The following is a 27,270-nucleotide window of genomic DNA, read 5'->3' on the forward strand; positions in this document are numbered from 1 at the left end:
ATACCTTTTACAGTACATTACAGTAGTTTAGCCCCAAGGTAACCATAGTATGGATCCATGTGGCCAAGTCAGTTGAGTCAAGGTAGATGGCCCACCTTCTGAGCTAAATGAAACCTAGTAGTGTGCTTAGGATTGCAGTTTTAGTAAATGGACAGAAACCCTGTTCTGTTTACATCTGATCACTCTGAACAGAAGCAGGTTAGCAAAGGAATCGTGCTTTGCGTATGCTAGGTTTGGCATCACTACACAGAGAAAATATGTCCAAAATTCAAAGGACTAGCCAGGTTAGGCTAGTGCTGCAAAAACAAGTCCTTTGTAGAACTTGAAAGGCTAATGCTAGTGCTTTTTTCTTTCAAGAAAGTAAATCTATGAAGCTCCTAGGGTGCTAGGGGTGCTATCTTTGGGTTGGGAAATTCTGAAGATTTGAGGATGGAGCTTGGGAAAGGTGAGATTTGGGAAGGGGAAGGGCCTAAATGGGGTATAATGGCATAAAGCCCACCCTCCAAAGCAGCCATTTTGTCTAGAGGAACTGATCTCTGCAATCAGGAGTTATAATTTTAGATCTCCAGAACACTACTGGGTACTCTTCTCCCTGTTTTTGTAGACAGTTTTCAATATTATATATAACTGTATTCAGAAGAAGGACATCAGTTCACAAAAACTGATGGTAAAATAATTGTCTTTTCACTGATATATAGGCTTTTTTAGTATAGGCTTCCGTCATTTCTACAAACATAGCACAAAAGCCTAAGAATATGTATTTTTCCTCTCCTTGAGTGCAAACTAATTTGCCAAAGAGTTCCTATCTCCTATATTAACTAAAGTGCAAGCTTCAGTACCTGCAGGAAGCTCCAAAAAGTTCTTTTCACATTTTGAAGCTGCAGTGCTGTAGCCCAAGCTCTGCTCACAACCTGAGTTCAATCCTGGCGGAAGCCGTGTTAAAATAGCCAGCTTAAGGTAGACTCAACCTTCCATCCTTCCAAGGTCGGTAAAATGAGTACCCAGTTTCCTGGGGGTAAAATGTAGATTGGGGAAGGCAATGGCAAACCACCCCATAACAGAAGTCTGCCAAGAAAACATTGTGATACGACGTCCCCCATGGGTCAGTAATGACTCAGTGCTAGAAACACCTACCAACATTTACTCACATTTTAATGATGAGCTAGGTCTTTTGTATCTGAGTGGTTGAAATGAATTGAAATCAAATAGAATTTAATTGTGCTTTCTCAACTTCATACTGGGAGGGGGGAGGAAGAGCAATTCTAAGGTCAAGGGATGCCACTCTGGCAATTATTTGCTATAAGTCCAGTTATTTTAATTGGAAAGGAAAATATTAGCCACTGGGTGTTGCTAACTTAAGCCTCTATTTTGTTACAGCCCCGTTCTCCAGCCACAGAATTACAATATTTTCATCAGTAATTTTCCAGACATTTAAGCTTAAAACCACAAGCTTCATGAATCTTGACATAGTATGGAACCCCAAAAGAAGATAGAGCTAGATGAATTGTTTATTCAAATGTCTATGATTTTTCAAAATTCAGATCTTTATGTCAGAAATTAAGCACAGCTTTTTGAGCATGGAGAAAAGAATGAAAAATTTCACTTGCTGCAGCCAAAATACCAAGTTCTGTGGCACCTTAAAGACTAATTTATCACGCACACATTTTTGTGATACAGTACATTTAAATTCCAATACAGTAATGATTAGAATTCCAGGATGCTGTTTCTTTAGCAATGTTAAAAGCTGCACCTGTTGAATTCCTACACGCCCTGGAGTCAGAGCAGTTTATGCTGATTTTTCTAAAGTTATTAAGGTGCCTCTGGACTTCTCCCTAGGTCACCTTGAGCGAGATTATCTCTCTGAGACTAGTTGGGCTCACATGATTGTCGTAGTGAGAATAAAATGGAAACACCACGCTGTTAAGAAAGCAAAATATGTATGAATAAAAATGTAATGTTACTGTTTGGACAGCAGACATCCAGGAGCCGCTTTACTGGTGAAGGATAGGAAGCATAACTACGAAGAAATAAGATTCTGACCTCTTACAAATGAGTAGTCCCAACGAAATACATTTCTATGCCCTTCCCGCTACCCCCGCGCCGCTCGGTGTGACAATAAGTTGGCGTGGGCTCGTACTATTAGGAAGCAAGCCTAAGCAGCCTGGTCTACTCAGAAGTCCAGTTTGATTGAATGGGGCTTGCTTCCGGGAAAACGTCTTTAGGAGAGGAAGATTCGGGTCCAGTAGCACCTTGAAGACCAACTAGATTCCCGGGGGGTGAGCCTTCGAGAGTCCAAGCCCCCGCCTCAGCACAACAGGTTCGTTCTCTGCAAAGGCCACCCGCCAGAGCTCAGCCTTCCGCTCTGCTTCGGTCTCCCCGGCAAGCGGCTCTAGCTGGCTCCTCCCCCTTTCCGGAGTCGGCAAGGCCCGGGGTCTTTCTCAGCTGTAGCGGCGAGGCGCAAGGGACACGGAAGAAGGACGAGCCCTCGGCTGCTTCAACGCTATGGCTAAGCCCCTGCGGCAGGAACGGGGCGATGGCGTCAGTCAGCGTGGGAACGGCTGGGATGGCGCTGAGCCGGTAATGACCAGGAGCAGCTCCAGTCTCCCCTGAGAGAGCAAAAACGGGGGAGAGACTTCTTGTGCGAATCTCTGAGCGCCTCCTGTGTCTCCTTTATTTTATTTTTATTTGTTTGATTTATGTCTGCCTTTCTCGCTGAGACTCAAGGCGGATTACACAGTGTGAGATTAGTACGCTCAATTTCAAGGACATTTCCATAAACAATGCCATATTTAAAATAGCCTCTTTGGGTAAAGGTTTAGGATCTCCGCCGGTTTTCCAGAGAAGCACAGATTTTGACATCTGCATGGCAGGCAGAAGCTCAACAAGCGACGGGGGCGGGGAGCAGAAACCTGCCACTGGAATGTATGACTTCTCTAGAAAAAGTGGATTTCAGTGGACCAAAGCTTAGGAATAGCATTTTGTTAGTCTTTAAGGTGACCTTTGGACTACTGTTTATTTTGGCTAGTGTATTGCTTAAAGGAGCCTTGCTAGAAATCACTGACGTTCCTATGAGGAACCTCATAGGAATGCAGTGAAGTATAGAACTCTCATTTGAACTGCTGTTTACAGTCGCAGAGCTGAGGCTTTGCATCAGAACATTGCTTTGAGGAAGAATTGTGCTTGGGACAGGTTATCCTATTGTTCAAATAGTGGTGAAATACTTGTATTTGGCACTTATTCGTCTATGATCCTTTTCAGTGTTTGAACTTAGCCAACTCTATTTCCAATGCAACAGAAAACAGAATATTGCCTTTCTAGAGTACTGTCAGTCTATGGAAAACAGGATACGTTGAAGTTGACTCCCACCCCTTTGCAGCAAGAAATCCAAGCTCTCTTGAGTCAGAGGTTCTTTAATGAGATATTCTAGCTTCAGCATATATATGTCCATAGGTTACATAGAGGCAAGTAAAAGCATCCGGCTGTACACAGGTCTCTTTTTGAAAATGACATACTGAGTGCTTGTTACAATATATCTATCCCTCTACACAGCCCCACTCCACCCTCGGTGCCCATCCAGCTGGGTATAGTCAGTGGGAGAGCAGCAAGGAGCTGTCCCAAGGCCACTGCTGCGAGCCATCCTAGATAAGAGCTCAGCCGTACCAGGAACTAGACAGCAACTGTGGAAAACAGACACATGAGAACATACTGCAATATACTCAGAGTAGGCAATATGGAGGGACTGTGGGCAACTTGGCTGTATTTGCACACCATTGACTATTGTTGCATTATAGCAGTTGTTCACAGCTTGATTTCCCTTTGTGGACAAGTCAGTCCTGCTGCAAATTATTGCTACAGAACAACAACCAGTCTTGTTATGTGGATGTAGCCTTGTTAAATTTTAGAATGGTTAGCAAGTTTCTGGGAGTTCTGCATAATGCTTGGGGGGGGGCAGTCTCTACAAAACAATCTTAGCTCAGCATGCTGGGGAGTAAATAAAACCAGGTTATTCTACCGTTGCAAAGAGGGTAACAGCTCGAGGAACTCATAGGAAAAGTATATATTTGTGGGTTTTAGAGTCAAGTATAACTCCAAATTTAAAATCAAAAGGAAAAAAAACTTGTGCTCAAGAAATTAAGAGTTTGAGACGCACTAGAAAAGAGAGTTAGGTTTGATATGGGAAATTAATGTCTGTGGTGGCTCCAGGATGTTGTGGAGCCCAGGCCAGGCATTGCTGGTGGGTTTCTTACCCTAGAACAGGAAATGCAGACCAAGAATTCTCTCCTACTATAGCTTTGGTGCTCCATACAGACTGAGAAAGATGTCAGGAAACACGGCTTTTTGCTAGACTCATGGTCCTGAAAAAGCCCAATCTCTTCACCCTCTGGAGCCAACCTTTAGTCTCAGATTCTAATTCTCACCAAGCTGCTAAACTTACTGGGTCGCCTCAGACACCATTTTGAAACTTAGTGAGTGGTCTTGTTGCTGCTTCCTTAGCCTATCTACCCAACACCACTGTTCTAGAGCAATAAACAGCTTGTTTCTACAATAAATTTCAATACCTTGTTTCTATTTTTCTTTTAATACATAACAGAGAACTGCATTTTAAAATAGAAAAACATTTATTTATTTAACACACTTCATGCTGCCTCTCTAAAACAAGTGTATCTATGACAGTTTACAAAATAAAACACTGCAGCTAGTTTTAAAAAAATGAAAACAGCGACATAACACAGATAAAGTAAGTCTCTCGGCATATGAGAAACAGGCCTTGTTCAATTAATCATTTTCTTAATGTTCATACATGAAAGATGAGCATAAAAAAAGGGAAGTGATGTGCGCCGTCAACGCTGATGATGGAGGAGGGAACCACCCACTATAACGCTTTACTCAGTGGCGTGTGGAGAACTGATTGCACCACGAAGACACACTGGGAGGGTGAATGTGATGATGCACAGCATGGTAGCGGAATGAACCCATAACTGCGCAAGATAAGTGAATGGTGAGTGCGTGTGGATTTGGCCTAGATCCCACTGATGCCTGCATCCTACCATTGCAGCTTCAGATGGAGAAAATATGCAGTTTTGTCAAGTTTGCAATATACTAATTGTATATTCATTGGAAGACATTCCCAAAACAAACCCTGAAAAGTTAATTTTGTGCTATACCGATATTCCGACTTTTAAGAAATGGCAAGGTCCCCTTCCCCTCAACTTTGATTGGCCCATTTTTTGCTCATCACAGACCACTTTCTAACAATTGGCTGGTTGTTATGGCAGGCGAATTTGAAAATAATTTGCCACATTAAAACATTCTCCGGAAACCCTGTTGCTCACAAAGTTGGTTTTCTGGTATACCGACCTTTCTTTATTGTGCAAATGTGCTATGAAAGCAAAAACAGATTTCCGCCATTATCACGTGGTACGGCAAGGAGGCGCAATTGTGGCGCGGTGATGGCGGGGAACACGCAGAATGGGAAAGCGTGTGAGTATCTTCTTGAACAGCGCCACGGTTGCGAAAAAGGCACGGAAACAAAAAGGAAGTGTGGATTCGGCCTTAGACTAACACTTGGTCAATCAAATGGTGTTAGCTAGTAAGTGCTCTATGCAGCATTTTATAGACGAATAATGCTTTTACAGAGTGCAGACTTTTACTGGTGCACTGCTTAGCTAATACTGCAGTTTAGGTCAGACCTGGACAGCTTGTGACATATCAAGCTGAACACAGCCAAATGGCCATTGTGGAATATAGTGGAATTTTTAAAAAATAAACATTAAATTATTTCATTCATATTAGTCCTGAACTGTTTTTGTTGAGTTGATCCTGTGTTCGGTGCCATGTCAAGGAGAGACATTCTATTTTGGCCTCTCTTCATAGTTGGCAAAGTCAAGACTCCAAAATGTTATGTCCATAAGATCCATCTTAGTTGCCTTGAACACACCACCATATATGGCAATGTTTTAAGCCCTTATGAAGCCTGAAGCCTTCCTAGTCTAGGAAAAACCATCTCTCCTGTTCCCCATGTCACCTGTAAGTAATGTGAAGAGACAGGCAGTGAAAATCCTAAATCAGGGAATACCATTACACTCTTGTTAATGTCATCAGGAGCATGGTGGGGCCTACAAGTTCCATTCTGTAATTCATTAAAAGAACAGATTAGGATCTCTAGCAGGTTTCTTAATTAGTTTATTTCTGAAGGATTAATTGCAGTCCATATATGGGAGTTTGTCCATCATTCTTTGTCATCCAGCAGTAATCTTTTGATAACAGCAGGATTCTTATGCAAATACCATTTTGTGCAGATAAATGATTAAGGTTTTCAGCACAGCTGCTTTATCCATTGTCACTTGAATGGATAAAGTTTATCAGTGCTTCAAATAACAGGAATGAAAGAAGAAACACCAATCCAATTTCTATTTTGAAAATTACAGAAGCTCTGATTACTTTCGTTTGTAGGTCCTACACTATAATTAAGTCGTACTTCATTTATACCAAAAATAAAACTCAGAATTATATATTATGTGAATTATTTTGATTCATTTTGCACAAAACCGACTAATTAAATGTTCTTTTGTTGCTATTTTTAAGAAAACGATGTGAACCTTAGACCTTCTTCATCAAATTATTTTAAATGGAAATTTACTGGTTTAAGAATTATTGTAAAAGCTGGAGAGGAGAGCAGTTGATGCACAAACAGAAGCTAGTCGCCATATTTTATTTTTCCCTTGTTAATAACTTTTGTTTCAAGTACTGTTTCAAATATCAAACTATTTTTACAGAGATTACTTTCATGTTCAAATTTTGTACCTTTGGAAGCAGTCATTTTTAAGCTGGTAACTGTTTAAAAATCTTCAAAATCTGCTTTAGTAAGTCCATTGTAATGGGTATACATTTTACAGGTGAATGATTCATATGCTACCAAATTCACTCTTCTCAGTTGTAGTGTGACATTATTGAGAGGTAAATATAGGCAGGCATTAGTACAGTTACTTTTTGACTACTATATAGGATAATGTGTGGCTCATGGATTTTTACTGAGCTTTTTTCCAAGTCAGCTCAAACGTTAATGTGTATGTAGAAGTTGATGAAAATGCTTCCATGTGGTAAAGCATAACATTTTAATTGGGCTTACTGCTTGAGTCAGCCTACTCATGTAGAATTTTTTGTGGCAATGCTATGTCTTCCTGGTGCTAAGACAATTCATTTGCTTGGGATAAGTGGCTCTTGCTGTACCAAAGTAGTTATTTAATTGCCTGCCTACTGGCTCACAGTGACAATATATATATTTGTAGAGATGGTTTTTGATATGTTGCTTCATTATGCCAACTAATGAGACTTAGTATAAAACATTTCAATGAAGCTTACTTTGATTCATAAAAAAGCAATAAAACATCAATTAAAATCTACAATAAAGAGACAATAGATATTAATAGAAATGCAGTTACTTAAAGGAAGCAGAATCTAATTAATTAGAAACTTAGAACAATATTGAGCCATTAGAGACCATAAAAGGATCTTAAGGGATCATAAAAGGTCATAAGGGATCTTTCCTAGCATGTGAAATATTTCAAAGTGCCACCAGGTAAACATTTCTGAAGAGAGAGTTCCATAAATGTTGCAACTGTGCAAAAGTGGACTGCCATTTATTAAGATTTTTAGGTTTATATATCTACCTCTTTCCTGAGCATCTCAGAACTCAAGGTGGGCTACAGCAATGTGAAAAAAATGTAAAAGTATTCTATAAAACAAGCATTTTCATACATTCTATAAAACAAACAAAATTTGTAAAACAAAAACATTAAAACCAGTCTAAACACACCTTATGCTCCCCTCCAGTGGGGTATTCCCCCTCTGCCCAGGTTCAGACTATCCCCCCTCACAAGTGCTCATAAACAACTCCATTTTGTAGCCTTGCTGGAAAACCAGGAGGGCAAGAGCCCACCAATCCTTTCCCAGAGACTGTTGCAGATGCATAGAGTGGCCCATTGGAAAATCCGGAGGCTGGATTGTTGCCAAACATGTCTTGGACAAGGGCTGTACTCACAGTAGAACCTGCTGGGTAGAATAAAAATTGGACATACAGAGAGGCAGCCCTTCAAGTATGTGCGAAGGTCATGAAGGGCAGCACCTTGAATTGGACATGGATACTAATTGACAGCTGGTGAAGAGATTTCAAGTAGCAGTGACATGGTCCCACTGGCTAACTTAATATAACAAATGGAGAGTGTTCTGTTATGGGCATATAAACATCAAAATGGTTTAAAAAGTATAGTGATGCATTTGAGCACATTCAATAAAGAATGGGTAGTTTGAGGCACACAATATTTTTCCATTCCATAAATCTGAAGTATTTGTCCTTTTGAAATTTGTATACATTATGATTTAGAGTCCTTCTTGTATACGGATAAATACCTAAACTTACCTTGAAATATTAGAGCCATTGGCAACTTTTTGTCAATATATTTCAGTTTTGTTGGCTTAACAGTAATTCTGTGACTGCTTGGTGAACCTTTTTTGCAGATGTCTCATATTACTTACCATAAATAGAAGCTCATCTTCAAAGATGTTCTAGTGAGATGAAACTTACTTCCAGCATATACAAATGTGTATCATTTTTCTGTGCAGCAAATAGCATATATAAAAGCTAGACTAACACATAATGATTTGAAAGGTTTCAAAGGGAGTTTGATTTTTGTAGTCAAATCCAGATTAATAATGATGCACAACATTAGCTGGTATAAACCTACATAGTTGCATTCTGTTCAATAGAGATGCAGCCATTTATATTAACTCAGAAGCTGCCCCAGAGTGTTTACTTGGCATCAGCTAAAATGCGGTAAATGAAGAATGACAAATTGCAGTTGTTAATGGTAATTTCTACAAAACTGCATTTGAAAGCTTTCTTTTAACACTGTTACTGATGACAGCTTTACCCTATCAAGCAGAATGAGTTTCAGAAATCTAATTCATTTTTCTCCAATTTAAATGTAAATATTTAGGAATCTTATAAGTGGTTCTCCTTGGAGAAAATATTCAGCAGTTCAGTTCTAATGAAATATTCAAAATGAAGTATCTACTGTGCATCTTAAGAGGCTGTATTAAAAGCAAACTTTACAGAGTTCTGCATCAAAGTACAGCCAATTACTTTTTATAGAAACAAACATTAGAACTGTGATCTTTTGTGCCTATCCATGTAGGTAGAGGTAAGCCCTCTTCCAGGTTCATGTGCTTAACTGAAGCCAGTGCAGGGATATGCATGGATTCCATAATTCTGATCACCCCTCCCCCCAAAGTATCCTACGATATAATGCAAGGGAACAGAAGGAAGACTGCTGCAATCCATATGCATTAGTAAATACCTTTTGTGCAGCCCTTTTTTGTGATACACTTGATCTGAAAAGCTTGGTATAGAACTACACTAGATCACGTTGTTGTTGTATTGTCGAAGGCTTTCACGGCCGGAGAATGATGGTTGTTGTGGGTTTTCCGGGCAGCCCAGAAAACCCACAACAATCACGTTGTTGTTGTTTGTTTATAGTCCTCCTTTCTCTTTGAGGCAGATTGCAAATGAATACAATATAATCAATATCTTGGGACATTAAGTGAAAGCAAGCACTTATGGTTGCTGCAAATTTGAAAACTAGCATAAAGCCCAACACGTAGATGAAACCTTTCTGAATTAAAGTGTAAGTAATTAACATGACCTGTTTAGCAACATAGAACTACCCAGTAGGAAAGTATGTACATAAGCAGACAGTATCCAATAGCCTAGTTTGTAGTCCCTGTCCTTTACCAAGGTTTCTCTTTGAGCTATTTCTTATGTCACAGCCCTGTTGGAGGCTCCTTCTCCTTCTTGGCCCAGCAAGCCTAATGGATTTGATGGTAGTTCTGATTCTCAGATGTTTATGATGTGTACTGATAAGCTGTGTTTGTTACCTGTGATGATGTCTTACATCTGGAGTCATTTCCACAGTCTTATTGTGTGACCAAGAACGGGAATACCTCTTCTAAAACAACTATTGCCATTTGTGGTTCTTGAAAGTACTTTAACATATCTCAAATTATTTTTAATACAAATCTGCTTTCTGCTTAATCAGGATCACCTTTTAAATCAATTGAACAGTTCTAATCTTAAAGGAACCATTGTGAACACTTAGTTTTTACTGATAGGACAAGCTGCATCCAAGGAATCTCATCCCAGAGCTTTGCCGGCAGTTTTACCACTTAGGATGGGTTACAGGGACTGGTGGCGGAATCAGCATAAAGCATGGGTGAGTAGAGTTTTTTATTTGTCTGTGTTCTAAACTGATATCCATATGGATAGTTGGGCAGTGTGGAGGGAAAGTGACTAGTAAAGCTTTGTAGACATTGAAGCTGGCAGGCAGTTTAAAAGAAAAAGCCCCTTAAATGCTGCACACTAGCTCAAACTAGGCTTTTGTAGTGTTCATATTTTATCCCAGATAAGGAATATGTCAGTATTGTATCTCTTAAGCAACTAACTTTTTAAAAGTTCTTAGCAGAAGATAATTTCCACCATCTGTGAAGACAACATATATGAACAATTTAATGCAGGTTCATTGCTTTAAATAGATCTAAACATGAAAGGTTTAGCTGTTTCTAAGATAATAGCACTGAATCTTGGTATTAATGGATATATAGCTCCTCTTAGTGGTGCTGAAAGGGAAACAAACAGTCTGCATAAGGAACTTCCTTGTCAAGATATGTTTGTCCAAGTAAAAACATATTGGAAATAATTTATTATATGGGCATACAATTTGTAGTCTGTGAGTTGCTTTTCGTTTCAAGTATTAAATTGCAGGTACAAAGCTGTGCAAAATTGACTTGCCTGACCTGTTGTTTCTTTTCTCCACCCTCTTGTGCACTTCTTGTGAGAGGTGAAAAGAAGCAGGATTAGCAAAAGCAACCAAAGCACAGCTTGAGGTCCCCTATCATGATGAATAAAATGAGAGATCTCAGAAGACTTGTTGGAGACTAGAACAATGGGTGAAATAGGATGAATTTCTTTGGCGGAAACAAATAGAAAAGAACCAGTTGTGAATATTACAGGGCAAGTTGAAGGAGGGAGAAAGGCCGGTTTGGATGTAAAGGCCAAACTATGGTTTGGTTGTTGGATCCAGTCCTTGAGATTGCATGCTCTGATGGTACAGCATCCATCTTGATAGAATGGTAAGGCATTGCTTTGTCTGAGATGGATTTGACTTGATTTGGACAATAGCCCTAAGTGAATATGTGCTGTGTCCCTGCCACTTCAGTGTTCTCTTCCTTCTCTCTCTTTTTTTTCCCTTTCCCCCCCTCTCCCCTCCACCTCCTTTGAGAGCATATCTTCTTATCATATGGGAGGCACTGGATCACCCTTCTACCTTTTCATATAGCTGAACTTTCTTAGATTAAAGTGCCATTCTATCTTTACTGCAGATTGATGTAACACACCCTTATACATTGGAAACCAAGCTTCAGGTTGGTTTGTGATGGGGTTTTGAGAACCTGGGGGGATAATTAAGAGCTTGTTATGGAATAATTATCTAATTTGGTACATTTTTTCTATAGAGTTCAAAAATAAATGAAGAGCATTGTGTGAATTCAGTCCTGGGTCTACTGCAATATTTGTATTTTATCACACAATACTAGAGGTAAATTTTGATTTAGTATTTTACCTAAAATAATTCTAGCACTTAATAATAGACTATATTATATTTAAAAAAATTTCTCCTCCCCCCTTCTTCTTTTGTTACAGCTCTAGATAAAACACTGGCAGCATTTCATGTTTGGTTTCTATATGTGTGGGTGTGTTTGATTATAAATTGTTTACAATTGACCACTGAGGAAGGCCTTAGGGCCAAAACGTGTCTGGTCATTTTTTTTTACTGTACCTTGGTCTATTTGTGTTGGTCATTGCATTGTACCATCATCTATACCTTGAGATGTTTTAGCAAGTTTTAGCATATACATGTAGCCTGCCATTCAGGCCTTTCGTTTTAAACTTGTTTTTAATCTACATTTGTGCACATTTATAATAAATACTTTCTAATATATATATTTTAGGTTGTTACTTACCCCCCTCTATTTTGTTCCCCTGCTTGTTTGGGTTGAGTTTGTGGGGACTTTCCCCCACACCCCCTTCTTTCTTCCTTGTTATTGCTTTGAATATCATGAATTAGAATAAGAGTTTCTTACTAATGTGGGTTTAGGGATACTAGGTAGATGGTACCATACACCCCAGGGTTGAGCCCAGGACCACGAACCAAGACATTGGAACTGCAGGGCTGTGGAAGAATTTGATGCTCTGGAAGCATGGCTTGGTGGCTCTCCCCCTGCCACCCAAGCTTGGGGGAAAGTGTCAAGGCTTGAGAACAAATGGATTCTGCTGGTCTCATTCTCTCCCCCTCCCAGTTTTATGGGCATGGTAATTATACTTGCTGTTCGATGTAGTTAGATTCAGTTTTAAGTCACTTCAATAGGATAGGCTCCCATGCAAAATAGATTGGTAGAACTCCAATTCTGACAAGAATCACAGTTTCTTACAACAACTACTAATGTATATTTTATTGATCTGATTTATTTTGTACATCAAAGCTACAAAGGGACAGTGAATTGCTATCAGGTTATAGACTTCCTTCCTTTAGAACCCATATCTTTAATAGAATCCTATTAATAGCAATCAAGGGTATATAGTAAGGGAATGTGCTTATCCTAATCTACAGGTATCTGGTCTTCTGCCTCTTCTTGACTTTGGTCATTCTCTAGTCCGTCACCTATCTCTTGTTTTCCCACTGCATCTTCAAGGATTCAAACTTCCAATCCTAGCCCGAATTAGTCCTTGTTGCCCATTCTGAATGAAAACATGTACCCGGTGTCCATATTAATGAGCTTCATTTGATGCTGTATAGTATAAAGGTAGCACTCCAGCATTCTCAGTCTCTGTGCCATGTATACTTTTCGTGCACTCTTTTTGTGTACTTTTAATATGCTACTGTAATGCCCTATGTACTTCATCAGGCAGCTTCTCAGCCCGTGATTGTTGTCAGACGTGATTCTTTGAGACTGCCTTTTGCAGTTCAGCTTGGAAGTTTCTACCTCAGACCCCGTCACTCTTCAGGACAGGTCATATGCTTTAGTATTTCACCTACACTTACACATACAGTAGCATATTTCAGAATACATAGAAACATCAGATTAGTCTGGAAATCTGTAGCTTCCTGTTAGCCATGGCAGTGTATGATATGGAGTGTGTACAAGTGAATATCCCTTTGGTTTGGTTTGTGTTTTTCATTGTATTCTTTCTAGTTTGTGCCTTTGTAGTGATTCCATTGTTTGTCCACATTCTAGTAATTTTCTATCTGCCAGCCTGGATCTGGCTTCCATTTTCTGCCTGGCTAGGCAGCGTTTCCATGTTTAAAACACACATAGAGAGGGGCTAATGATATTGCCATATTTATAAGCCTTCTTAATGTGAGTGCAAGTCTGATTGCTAATAATGGTGCTCAAAAATTAAGGGGTTCCTGGTATAGACAATGCATCTCTTTATTTTTCAGCTGCACTTCTTGCTTTGCTGGCTTCTTTAGTTTTTCTTGTGGATGGGGTCACTTCTTGTTACAGATTCAGGACATATGCTGGGGTTGTATGTGTTACATCTGCTCAGTACCTTATGAGAGACAATTGTATGAGATATTTTACTAGCTTGTATTTCACTTTGGAAAGGTTATGCATCCTGCTAGTGGGGGCAGACTGTCCTTAGAAGTTCTGAGACTCGTTTTTTTTAAAGCAAATGCTCTGTGATAGGTATTAATTTAGTGCAGAATCCAAAACAAACGTTTTATAACCAGGAGACTAAGTTCTGCAAGTTTGCACTAAATTATGCAGCTTGCACAGATTATGCAGCTGTTACTTAGTTCTTTGATCTAATCAGTCAGATTTCATTTATTAGACGCCTGCTTCTGTCAGAAGTGGTTACAGATTCTCTGAGACACTATCTCTTATGCTTAATTAAGTAACTGACTTTATTATTCTACAATCATCACCATATTTTGCAATCAAGGAGACAGAGCGATGGGACTAGTGATATCATTAGCCAAAGGTAGTTGGGTTCATGGCAAAGGACAGAGAACTCTGAAAAGTTTACAATATCCATCTTACAATCCATTGTAAGCTCCATCTTGAGCAGATCATTGCTTTAATGCCTCTGTAAGGGCAGGAGATGTCTACTAATCTGGCTCTCTAATTATGAGAACAAGGAACTTGCTATTTTTAAAAAAGAAAAGTTAAGTTATGAGAGGCTAATTCACTTGATATCAGACTGAAAGTGGAATAATGCATTTCATTCTGTGATTGGTCATCTTCCCGGTCATCTTTCAGCACTTTGCTCTGGGAGCCACAGCTTTTCCATCGTGTATTTAGTTAATGTTCAGCTTCTTGCTTGTTGGGTGTTAAACAAATATTACTCTCACTGAATTAAATAAAATTAAACTGTACTGTAGGTTTACAAAGTACATGACATGAGGAATACAGTCTCAAGTCTTTGTTTTAGAAACATGAAAAATTATAGCAGAATAACAACACATTATCTTACCCTTAACTGTGTTTGAATAAGGAAATGCCATAGCAGTAATTAACTCATGATTTTAAAAAAAAGCATTAAATAATATCTCTTTTCAGATTCCTAATATTTCCCATCAGATATATTGTATGGGTTTTTTTTTTACTTTGCTACACAATAGTTGTAATCATGTAATGGAATCTTTGGGCTAAAATACACAGTACATGTGACATAGTTGGACATGGGTTCCTGAACTGGCTTGTTGTACATGTATGATCAGTGTAACAGCCAAGAAAGGGACAAATAGGTCCCCATGGTCGTGTGTGTGACAGAGCACTGTGCTCTGACTGTTGTCACACGTAGTGTGTATTTTGGCCATTGCACTTAAATATAAACACTGCTTTTTTATATTAGAAAAATTGTGTTGTTTTTGGCTGATTCCACACAAAGACTTTTCTGTTTCAGCAATTCTAGTCATGTGCCCCGTTTTTGTTTCTAAAATTGTGAATAGACTGTTTTTTCTGCTAAAACTTCTCTTTTTTTAAACCTGAAAAAAATCTTTCTCAGCATGGCATTGTTGGGAAAATCTTTTTCATCTGTCCTGAAGGGAAGATATGTATTCTATCTGAATAAAACAATGCCCCCTTCTGTATTCTCATAGTGAACTGCCTTAGTATCCATGCCAACAAAACTAAGATTAAAAAAGGGGGGGGGGTAGCCAAGGCAACATTGTGACAGTGTTACTATATTGCAACAGTATAAATAACAAGTGTTTTTCACTGCTCTCTCATTAGTATTTGAAAGGTTCTGAAGTAGGGCTGCCAGTCCCCCATTAGGGGCGGGGGATCCCCCACTCCCAGTCTCTGCCCCCTGCTGTCACTCACCTGGCCAATGGGGGGAAAGGCCCTGGGGAATGGGTCTTGGGAGGCAAAAAATCTCCCAGGTCAGCATGAAGTGGGCACACTCCCCATGGGCACAATGACATCACTTCCAGGAGTGATGTTGCCAGGCCAGAGTGCATGAGGAGTCACAAAAGATGAGTGCTAGGTCCCCCCTCCCAACAGGAGGGTAAAGGGACTTGGCAACCCTATTCTGAAGTGTTCTCTCTCCTTCCCCAAGCAGTAGGGATCCAGTTGGCCTTTGCAATTTAGATGACAGCAGTGGGACACTCAGTAACTTCCAGCGTTACCAAGTGATTCAAATAATTGTGTTATTCTGGAGCACTGCTATGTACACAAGGGCTGAATTGTTTTTAAAAAGTGTAGTATTGCATATTTCTTGAGCAGCGCTATGCATGCACCAATTTTTTTAAAAGGTGAGTGCAGAATCACGATGGTGGCATAACAGTGGGCAGGGGCAGGGAGGAAGCACTGCAAGAGGGAGTAAGTAGCGATCTCCACCAATGTATACCAAGATTGTTCCCTTAGAGAACTCTCATGCAAATGTTTAACATGTTTAAATGTTTAACACTCCTTATTAACAGAAGAATAGGAGACAAGCATACAGAAAACACACACAGCATATACACAGAGATGACTAAGAAAACAGTTAAGAAATGGGAATGCAGTTTCAGGGAGGCCTATAGTTACCAGTCTTGAAGAAGGAGGGGTTCATGGAGACAGCAAAATGACCAGCTCTTCATGGAAGGGGAAGAGAGGGCTCAGACATAATCTGAGGGTGCGTGGATGGGTCCCAGAACGCATACACTGCACGTGGCTAGGGCAGCTCAATTATAGTGCAAAAAATAGTCTGGGGGCAGACTGATATCTTGTCTCAAAGACAATAAGTTAGGAGAGGCTTAATGGCTCTGCCTGAGGTAGACAAAAGTTGTGATTGGGGCTTGATGACCCAGTTCACTGGATAGCTCTGATTGGGAAGGTGAGTGTTGGAAGGTATGGAAGGACATTGATGAGATAAAGCAAGAACTCCTGGAAGACCTCTTTGTTTCTCTTAGGGGCAGTTAGTCAATCTGAGGCATCTTCTAGTAATTTTCCAACTCCAGCTGGGGTTAGCATCTGTTCTGCCTGGCCAGGCAGTGTTTTGTGCTTATGGCATAAGAGGAAGGGTTTTATGATTTTATGTTTATAAACTGCCCTTTTCCAGAGGGGGTCTGATTGCTAACACAACCACACTGACAACATGACCACCACAGGAAAAAAACCCTCTGTGTGGAATCAGCCTTTGACTTGAAATATCAAAAAAACTCACGAGTACCATGGCTGATTTTCCACTAGGTGTCTCTGCTGTTCATGGTTCCAAGTTCAGTATTCCAAAACTCAATGTTCTGTCACTATGATTAAAGACACTTCTCTGAATCTGTATTTTTCTTTCTCCACAAGTTGTAGACACTCGTATCTTTACCCCTCTTTTCTTAGCACACTTATATGGTTCCAAGGCTGCTTGGCTTCAGCAAGCTTTGCCTCTGCTTCAGCTTGCTTGGAACCCAGCCTCTCTGCAGACACATATATGTCTATGCCTGTTCATATCACAACCATTGCTTTGTGTTCAAGTTTGAAAACTTGTTAGATGCAATCATATAGCACTATAGACAACGAGAAGTAAAAAAACATCAGTATATTAATACTGGATGATCCTGAACTGACTATACCTGTAGCAATAAATTAAACACAACTACTCAAATGTAGATCATAAAATGGTGTGAACATCTTCTGTATGGTCTGTAAAATGATCTGTGTACTTCAGACTACCCTGCAGTTACATTTTTACTTTCCCTCCCCCAGTAATGAGATCTACATTGCTCCCTCTGGTGTCCAAAAGGAAAGAATTCAGGTAGGTGGTATTTTTTTTAAACCTCTAATCTCATTTTTGTATATCCATCTACATGTCTTATCATGTCTGTGTTTACACAGAAGCAAGTCCCTACAGTGAGGTTTACCTGTGTAAAAACAACTATGAAAGTGGCCCATATCTGTTGATAGCTTTAAAGGATGGTCTTAAGACATACTCAACTAAAGTGAAAAGTTGAAATGGTGGGTTGAGAGCTGAAACATGGAGGGGCAAGGACATGATATTATACCTTCCATTGGAAGAGGAAAGGGAAAGTAGTTTTACTCCCTTCTCTGCCCTCACTCCATCCCCCAAATCTGCACAGCTGTTCTCTCATGCAAGTCCTATAACCCTTGGAATGGCTTATATAGGGTTATAGGAAGGATTATAGGAATGGAAAGGAACACAGGAAAATTCTGTGCATTAATGCTGGATACAGCCTACAGTCTTAGGGCACTCTTCCTGCACCTTTCCCCAAAAGCTATCAGTAGATAACATGTGGAATAACAGTATAATAAAGTAATTATATAGTTTAGTATGCACTATGTAATAATAATTATGAGCCCTTATCTTGATGGCGCAGTCTAGCCTGATCTCGTCAGTTCTCAGAAGCTATGCTGGGTTGCTCCTGGTTAGCACTTGGATGGGAGACCACCAAGGATGTCCAGGGATGCCTAACAGAGACAGGCAATGGCAAACCACCTCTGTTCATTGACTTCCAGAAACAAAATTTCGAGGTTGGGGGGCATCCTCAATTAGTTGCAGCAAGATAGAAAAGCAGGAAACTCCTATTCTATGAAGTCCATGAATGACTGAATACAGGCGTTACATGCTAAATAAACATTTCTTTGTGAAAAGATCGTTTGATACAATTAGATTATTCTACCTACAACTGTACAAAAGAGACATGGTTAATCAATAAAAACCTGAAACTGTATTGTTTGTACTGCAGCATTATTCCAGTAAATGTTTATGCAAATTTTCTGATTAAACGTTTAACCAGTGATATATGCATTTCCTTACATTTGCATTTGTGTCAGAATCAAAAAAGGAATTTTGAGGAATCTCAGCTTTCATTTGTTTGCTTGTAACTAGGGGTGGACACTTCAGTGTGCTCCATAAAAATTCAGAGCATACAGAAGATAAAAGCAGGACTTCCAGCTTTTTCACCCGACGGGAGGAGGGAAGAAGGAGTTCCCTCTGCCCCCATCCCATTGGATGAAAAAGCCAGCCTGGAAATTTTCAAAGCTCAAAGTAGTGCTTTTCAGTGCTGCTCTGAGCTTTGAAAAACTCCATGTCGGCTTTTTACCCAATGGGAGGGAGGAAGAGGGAGCTTTGAGCTTTGAAAGTTTCCAGGCTGGCTTTTTCATCCAATGGGAAGGAGGAAGAGGGAGCTCCCTCTTCCCCCCTCCTATCAGACAAAAAAGCCATTGGGAAGCTTTGAAAGCCTGAAGCTTCCTGAAGCGTTCCAAAACGTTTCAGAAAGCTTTGCTTCGGGATTCCCTAATTGGCCCAGCAATGCTGGGGCCGATTTGGGAACCCCGAAGCTTTACAAATCAGGCCCAATTTCGGTGAAACCCTGAATCGGAGACCCGAAGCGCACACCCCTACTTCTAACCATTAAAAGAGAGGAATTTAAACGTGGATGGCTATTTTAAGGCTAATACTTGCAAAAAAAGCACTCCTTAGTCAGCAGGTTTATTAACTTGGAGAGAAACAAAATTTAAAGAGAATATAACTAATCATACTGCATGTACAGTTTTATTTAGTATCTGTATCCTGCCTTTTTATAAAGGGCTCATCATATAGTATTTCCAGTGTTGTCATTAGGTTTGGCTGTTGACACATATCTCAAATACGTTTGTGATTTTTCAAGTCTCCATAGTTTTATTGTGTGTGTACGTCTGTTTAAATAATATGGAGATTATATTAGAATGTCTGCAGAAAAGTAGAGGCATCTTCACAAGGAAAATGTATCTACCTGAGTGTCTTCAGTTCTTTTGATATAGCCTGAAGATATGTTTGTGTGTGACACAGAAGAACGAGACATCAGTGGGCCTCCGCCACACAAGAAGTTAAGGAAGAGTCAGTGTACTCCACTCTTCATGAATGCTTACACTATGAGAGGTATGCAGAGGCCATGCTGATTTAAAAAAATGAGAACATTGATTTTGACTCAATGAACCATGAATGGAACACAATTATTCCCTTTCCCCCCTAACCACCTACTCCCCTACGCCCTGCAAACACTTGCCTTGAATGCTACTCCTAGTAGTTGGAAGACCTCAGGAACAAGGCAGAGGCAGCCTTGGGGAATGGAGAAAGAAGGGTGAATTGTTCACTCATATAAAAGTTTGCATAAGTGTAGGGGAGGTGATTGCAGCAATCTAAAGTCTTTCATTTGTTTTACAAGTAAAAGGCTTTTGTAACAAGAGCTAAAATATCATGAAATAAACTAAACTTGCTATGCAAGTTGTTGGATGATATATTGTGATATCACAGAATGTTCATGAGAATTCATCCTACTGAAGGGGAAGTCATTAGTTGAAAAACATGGACAGTTGATCCACAAGGTTATCAGTTGGCCTGGAGAAAACCTGACATTTGGCCTGAAACACAAAATGGTGTGCTGCAAAGCAGCAAAGAGACTATAAGGATTTGGGAGGAAACTACAGACACTGCATTTGAGTAGGAAGGGCTACGCTATTTATAGTAATGAGTAAAGGGTGATAAAATCTTGATTTCATTTTTTTTAATCTTTTGAAAGTTTTAGAATCAGGAAGGTCTGTGATTTGTAGATTCAAAGTATAATAGAATTCAAGATAAAATAATTTTGGATATTTAAGTCAGGATCTGTTTGTGAATATTATTGTGATGACTTACGTTTATGTTAAAGATAGATGGGGTTTTAAATAAAATTGACACACAGAGGTGAAAACACTTTTTTAAAGTATTCCTTTCTTTTATTTTTTCTCTCTTCACATAAATATATATTTTTCAGTTCTAGAAGTACAGCAATTGCCCTACCTGTTTTGCTTTTTGCAAAATTCCCCTATATTAAGATCTTTCAGGAGAAATAAATGTGGAGTATTATGATGGGCATTAATGATATAGATCTTATTTTCTTAACAATTTTATCCCAAATCTGCATAATAAAAAGTTAATACAATACTAACAGTGCAATCCTAAGCAGAGTTACTCCAATCTAAGCCCATTCATTTCAGTGGGCTTAGACTGGAGTAACTCTCTTTAGGATTGCACTTTAAGCTGAGTAAGTACTGCTGCTCTCTTTTTCATGCACATTGTTGTTAGTTTTCCTGCTTAATGTTTTTGGTCATTTTTACTTTAACATAAAATTTTATTCATCTGCGTTCAATAAAATTCTACAAAGAAATCATGAAGGAGCATATATTAGGTTCATTTGTTCGTGATGCATAAGAACAAAATATGGTACAGTGATCTGGCAGCTAGTGAGAGGCTGAAGGATCTATACATTTTTCCCAGAGGACAGACTATACTGTCATTTTGATTTGAAGAAGTGAATCGTAGCTTTTATTTACATTGCAGGTATATGCAATTTCTGATTTCACTGGGTATTCAGAAAACAAAGTTATACTTCAAGACCCTATAAGCAAAAGGTGTAGCTCAGTGGTAGAGCACTTGCTCTGCTTTCAGAAAACTGCAAGTTCCATCTGGTATTGTTACCGAATAGGAAGGTCTCCTTGTGAGTTGGAATTAACATACAAGGAGGGCAGCAAGAGGGGGTGGCTTAGGGATCCCCACCAATGTATACAAGAATTGTCCTGGCTAGAGAACTCTTTCAATGACCACATAGAGGTTTCAACAAAAAGGGGATTTTTATTGAAAATAACAAAGATCAACAGCTCACAAAACACACACAGCACACACTCAGAGCTAACTAGAAAGCAGTGGTGAACGTTGGATAGAGTTTAAGGGATTGGGTGATATTTACCATCCAGAAGAGGGTATCGGGGGGGGAGAGTATTGAGCGACTTGCGCATCAAGGCAAAAGAGCTCGAATAGTGGTTCAAGGGTAGATGCTGGATCCAAGAGCATACACACAGCTATGGAGCAGGGACAGTCCAATTGTACTGTAGATCCTATCCAGGGGCAAGATTGCATCTTCTGCCCCCAAAACACTTAATGGTTGTTCCCAGGGTGGGACAAAAGATTGAGAAGTTGTCTCCAGGGTGAGACAAAGAGCTGGCGAACTGTCTCCAAAGTGGGACAATGAACTGGCAAACTGTCTCCAGGGTGTCACAATGAACTTGGAAGATTTGATTAGATCTTCTCGGGCAGAACTGGTTATCAGAAATGATTGACAATCTGCAAAGTGGATGGGTGGGTCTATCAGCTCCCTGAATGCCTAAGAATAGGAAAGTGGTTAAGGGGAGATCGATAGGGTATGTTGCAGTGATTAATTCAGGAACTCCAGGAAGGCCCTATTGTATCAGGATCCTTAGCTTATCTCCAGGGTGTGAGAGGGGGTGAGCTGGCCTCGCCTATCATTCCCTACACTTGCATATTCCATCTCCTGGTCGGGATCTGACTTCCATATTTCTGCCTGCTTGGCCAGTAGTTTTAATGCTTCAGAGAAGGGGCTTATGGCATAACCACATTCATAAGCCTTCTAATATTGTGGGAACAAATCTGACTGCTAACAATATCTCCATTTAGAGGATCTTAGGCAGCAAGTGATAAACGGTCAATGGCAACTTGTGAGCCATATTTTCCTTTAAAAAAATACATAGAATTTCCTTCACTTAACTTGTCCCCTTAGGAGCAGGGGCAGTGATCCATACTCACTCCAAAGCTGCTGTTATGGCCACTCTTCTCTATCCAGGAAGTGAGTTTCGGATTACTCATCAGGAGATGATAAAAGGAATCAAGAAGTGCACCACTGGAGGATATTTCAGGTAATTTTCTACAGATAAGACTTGCGGGCTCATACCACATTTTCCCACATATTTACTTCTGATTTCAGAATGATCTCTCAATTCATGGTTAAGTAATCTGAAATTAATTTTCATCTTTACCTGGCCATTTACCCAAGCAAACCTGATCTCATCAGATCTCATAAGCTAAGCAGGGTTGGCCTTGGTTAGTAATTGGTTAGAAGACCTCCAACAAAGACCTGGGTTGCAAAGGCAGGCAATGGCAAACAACCTCTGTTAGTCTGTTGCCTTGAAAACCCCAGCAAGGGTCGCCATGACATGATGGCACTCTACACCACCACCTGACCATTTGCATGACCGGTACAATTTTTTTTTTACTAAAATGTTATGGTATAACAATATTTTCCTGTTAATTGTATAGAAAATAAAAGAACAGTACCTGCTTATTTCCCAAAAAATCTAAGGCACAAACCACATCTCCTGACCTTTATAAATCTAGGTTAGCAAATGCAGTTACAAGCATGACAGCAATTCCTAATAACCTCACACTTTTGATGTCTGTGGATCTTAATTGGCATGTTAGCAATAAACAGGAAGTGTGGGGAAAATCCTGAAAAAGAATGTGGGATGTGCCATAGGAGAGCCCTGTAGAAGCATCACAAATACTATGTTGTGCTGTCTGCTCTTATGTCATTATGTATGTAATACATTTATATGTTCTAGGTTATATGGAAGTATTCTAGCATTATTGAAATCTCTATAAATGAAATCATGTATCTTTATATATAATGATCATATATGTTATTACTTAATCATATCCTATTTTAGAACATGAAGCTCAAATATCTGTTTTTTCCTGACAGGACTTTGGTTTTGTTTAAAATCATATGTTTTATTTATGATTTCCGGCATGTTACTAGAATCCCTATAGGCAATATTCTGCCAATTTTAATTAACTTGCTTTGTAAAAATTCCAGGTAATCTTAATCCTACTTTGGTATTCTCTATGCAGATTGCACTGAAGAACACAGTACATCTTGTTCACAGAATCAAAGTATTGGAATATTATTTGAATAGTATATGTATACTACTACAAACAATTGTACTTGGGAGCTTAACATCACTTTAGTGGAAGTTCGATGATTTTTTTTAAACTTCCACTCAAAGTACAAGAATTCAGGAACATCCAAGAAAATCTTCACACAGTGTATAATTTGGGATTCACTGTCACAGAATATGATTATGTCTACTAGTATAAATAGAGATTTAAGAAATTATTAAATTCATGTTTGACATAACTGTTGGAATGATAGCCAGGAACATAACTTTTCCATTCTTACCTTATACCTGTGTCTGACTACCGTATGCAAGTGAACAATAACCAGGAATAAATATTGCTCTGTTTGTGTTTTCCTATCTGCTGGCCACTATTGACAAACAGAGTGTGTGATCCAACACTCACTTTCTGCCAGCAGATAGGCACTTCTGCCAGTCAGTTTACCCTGTCCCTAGGCAGTGTTTGAAGAGCACAGTGGAATACTTGGTGTGGTGGGGGAGGAATTGGGAGGGGTGGCAGGAAAGTTCTGTTTTGTGAGTGGCACTCTGTTTTCAGTACTTTGGATCTGACCCAGAATGCTGAACAAGTGCTAAGTTTGATCCATCCAAAGTTAAACATTTTTAAATTCCAATTAGATTTTAAGTGCTTAACTTTTGCTGAATTGAGCTTATTAGTATTCTGCTCCCAAACAGTTCTACCCAGTGCTATAGACAGCCTCACCCAGCATTACTGCAGTGATGAATCTGACAAAACAGGCAGGATAAAGATGTTGTCAGACAGATGCTTGTTTGCAAAATTCTGTTAATGTGAAAAAAGCTTGATATAAAGTATCTTTTTGATCATTTAATTCCTTTTAAATTGAAATTATCTCCATGCTTTTTATTATAAACTTTTTAGTGTTGTGGCATGTGAGAATTACATAACAGAATTCTTTTCAGTCACTGTTTACTAGAAGGTAATACTGTGATAATAACTTAAAAGAGAACATGCCTTCTACCAGTAATATAACTTTAATTGTAACAACCACACCACCTTTTCAGATATGATGATACCTTAGTTGTTCCCATTGTTGAGAACACACCTGAAGAAAAGGACTTAAAGCAGAGAATGGCAGAAGCAATGAATCATTATCCAGAATCCTGTGCAGTATTGGTCAGGCGTCATGGAGTTTATGTTTGGGGAGAAACTTGGGAAAAAGCCAAGACCATGTGAGTATACCTAGAAAGAAGGCTTTTGTAATGGTACAGATACTGGTCCATGTCACATTCAGATATAACTAGAGATTGCATGGAGCTTTTAGAACGATTGTAGATGACAACCTCCCACCTCTGCCCCTCTCTTCTAATCAGGTATGAATAGTCCTCATATACACAGATGGCCTATATGCCCTGACTTATTGTTTGTAATCCTTTTACAAATACTTCTGTTGATATAACCACTCATATCATGGTAGCCTTAGCAATTTGAGCTCAGACTTGAAGAAAAACCAATTATATCCTGTTTGCCAAGTAAGTATAATAAAAAGTTCTAGGACCACACTGGTTAGAATGATGTTTTTAATGGGGGCAATTACTGTTGCAGAAAGGCAGAGGGAGGGTAGACGTATATTTTCATTCTGCTACAATCAATGGTTGCCTAAATAAAGACATTTTTCTAAAACGATCATCTAGATGCCAAACTCAATTTTTTTTTCTGTTTTATGTTTAAGGTGTGAGTGTTATGACTACCTCTTTGATATTGCAGTACAAATGAAGCAACATGGCCTTGATCCTGCTACAGTTCCTAAAGAAGAAAATGGGATTATTTAATATTTTGACATTTTGTTCCAAGATACCCCTAATGCAATTTATCAGGGGGCATTTTATTTCTCCACTGTTGCAAAAAAAATCTTAGCATTTTATAAAATATATTACTGTTTCAGAGCCACTTTGTGTCATTTTACCCTGTTTGTTAAACCTTGAAGCCTTGTCAAATCCACTTCCACCTCTGAACTGAGGGGCATGGGATCTATCATATTCCACAGCACAACTGACAGAAATTTTGCCTTGAGGCTTCCTTGTGATTCATATTCTAGAATATTTTAGGCAGCACAGCTTTATCAACATATGAAGATCTTGTTCTTTTGGGGTTTTTTAAAAATAAAAAACTGTAATGTTTTAAGAACAGGTAGCCTGGTGCCTCCTAAAGAGGATGTTCTAGTCAGCTTTAAACAAGAAAGTGTTGAATGAATGCCATCGATGAAAACATGCCAAAACTTTTGGAAAGTGTCTCAGTAATGATCTCTTTACTGTCCTCTTTGGTTTAATGTTCAAATAAATTGGTTATTCTAAAATTTATGTCTAAAATGTACAATGCTCATCACAAGAGAATTTATATGTGTCTCAGGTAAAATGTACAAGTATTTGAGAGGGAATGAAAAATTGCAATAAAAATAGTCTATGGAAATAGATGGCATCTTTCAATGGCCCCATCTGGCCAATGGGAAAAAATTGTGATTTTCTCTTGATCCACAAAAGAGCTCTTCATCAGTATGAAATGATGAGGCTGGTCATTACTTTCCTTTTTTTAAAAAAAATATTTTTTTATTTATTCATGCAAAGAAAAACAAAAACAATGGGGCAAATCTATACATAGGCTTTTATAAAAGGTCTCCAAATAACTAAAAATAAGTCCATACACAATTGTCACCTATATGCAATACATTCAATGTTGATAAGATTATAAATCTAATGAATTACCGGAAGTGGTTTTTGTCTTTCCAGTGCTGTTGTATGCCCTTTAGTGACTGTAAGGGCATGGAGAGTCCATTGCAGTTAAACATTGGTTAGGCTCAAGGAGACAAGGAAATAGTTTAAAAGTACATAAACACCCTCAAAAATAAATGAATATTCTAATACAAAATTAATATGAATAATTTCTTCCTCCCAAAGTTTACCCAAAGCGGGAAAAGTATCTGAAATACCCCTAAACCCGAAGCAGCAAGCCGCTTTGGGAATTGGGCATTTCAGCCACTTCGGTATGCTCTGTAAAAATACAGATCAAAGCAGGAGTTCTGGCCCGCTTTTTTACCTGATGAAAGTATCCAGGCTGGCTGTTTCATCCCATTGGGTGAAAAAGCCAGTGTGGAGTTTTTCAAAACTCAGAACAGCGCTGAAAAGTGCTGCTTTGAGCTTTCAAAGTTTCCAGGCTGGCTTTTTCATTCCATTGGGTGAAAAAGCCGGCTTGGAGTTTTTCAAAACTCAGAGCAGCGCTTTTCAGCACTGCTTTCAACTTTGAAAGTTTCCAGGCTGGCTTTTTCATCCAATGGGAAGGAGGAAGAGGGAGCTCCCTCTTACCCCCTCCCGTTGGGTGAAAAAGCTAGCGTGGTGTTTTTCAAAGCTCAGAGCACCACTTTCCAGCACTGCTCTGAGCTTTGAAAAACTCCACACTGGCTTTTTCAGCCAATGGGATGAAATAGCCAGCCTGGATACTTTCAAAGCTCAGAGCGCTGTTCCAAGCTTTGAAAGTATCCAGGCTGGCTATTTCATCCAATGGGAAGGAGGAAGAGGGAGTTCCCTCTTTCCCCCTTCCCGTTGGATGAAAAAGCCAACGTGGCCCGGCAGCTGATCCAAGGGGAGGGATGATCAGCGACAGGGAAAAGGCCTTACCCCCCCTTCAATCAGCTGTTTGACGGGGATTTCCCCACCCATCAACTGATCCGGGGATTTAAATGCCCCTTTCCCTGCTGCTTCACAGTGGCATGGAAAGGGGCATTTAAAACCCTTAACTCGAAGCTTCCTGAAGCAATACAAATCACTTCAGGAAGCTTTGATTCGGGGTTTCCGAATCGGGCCCAACATTCTGGGCCCAATTCAGAAATCCGAATCTTTGCGAATTGGGTCCAATTCATGTATTTTACCTGAACTGGAATCCCGAATCACACACCCCTAGTCATGACTTTCAGGGCCTCAGTTGGCACA

At 39.4% G+C, this 27,270-nt stretch overlaps 1 protein-coding gene across 1 annotated transcript; it reads left to right on the top strand.

Annotated features, from left to right (window-relative positions):
* The first annotated feature begins 2,418 nt into the window (after positions 1-2,418).
* On the top strand, positions 2,419-25,917 carry APIP (APAF1 interacting protein). Its single transcript, XM_054971632.1, has 7 exons — positions 2,419-2,577; positions 10,168-10,268; positions 17,293-17,341; positions 19,348-19,465; positions 22,140-22,275; positions 24,352-24,519; positions 25,020-25,917. The coding sequence occupies exons 1-7, from the start codon at positions 2,503-2,505 to the stop codon at positions 25,117-25,119; spliced, it is 747 nt and encodes a 248-aa protein (XP_054827607.1). The 5' UTR covers positions 2,419-2,502; the 3' UTR covers positions 25,120-25,917.
* Positions 25,918-27,270: the final 1,353 nt, after the last annotated feature.

This window comes from Eublepharis macularius, chromosome 2, assembly GCF_028583425.1.
Source record: "Eublepharis macularius isolate TG4126 chromosome 2, MPM_Emac_v1.0, whole genome shotgun sequence".
NCBI classification, from domain to species: Eukaryota; Metazoa; Chordata; class Lepidosauria; order Squamata; family Eublepharidae; genus Eublepharis; species Eublepharis macularius.

Coding starts and splice junctions, on each gene's coding strand:
- APIP (XM_054971632.1), top strand. CDS start 2,503: ATGGCTAAGCCCCTGCGGCAGGAACGGGGCGATGGCGTCAGTCAGCGT. Junction 17,342..19,347: donor TCCAAAAGGAAAGAATTCAG/GTAGGTGGTATT, acceptor CTTTTGATATAG/CCTGAAGATATGTTTGTGTG. Junction 19,466..22,139: donor GAATGCTTACACTATGAGAG/GTATGCAGAGGC, acceptor TTGTCCCCTTAG/GAGCAGGGGCAGTGATCCAT.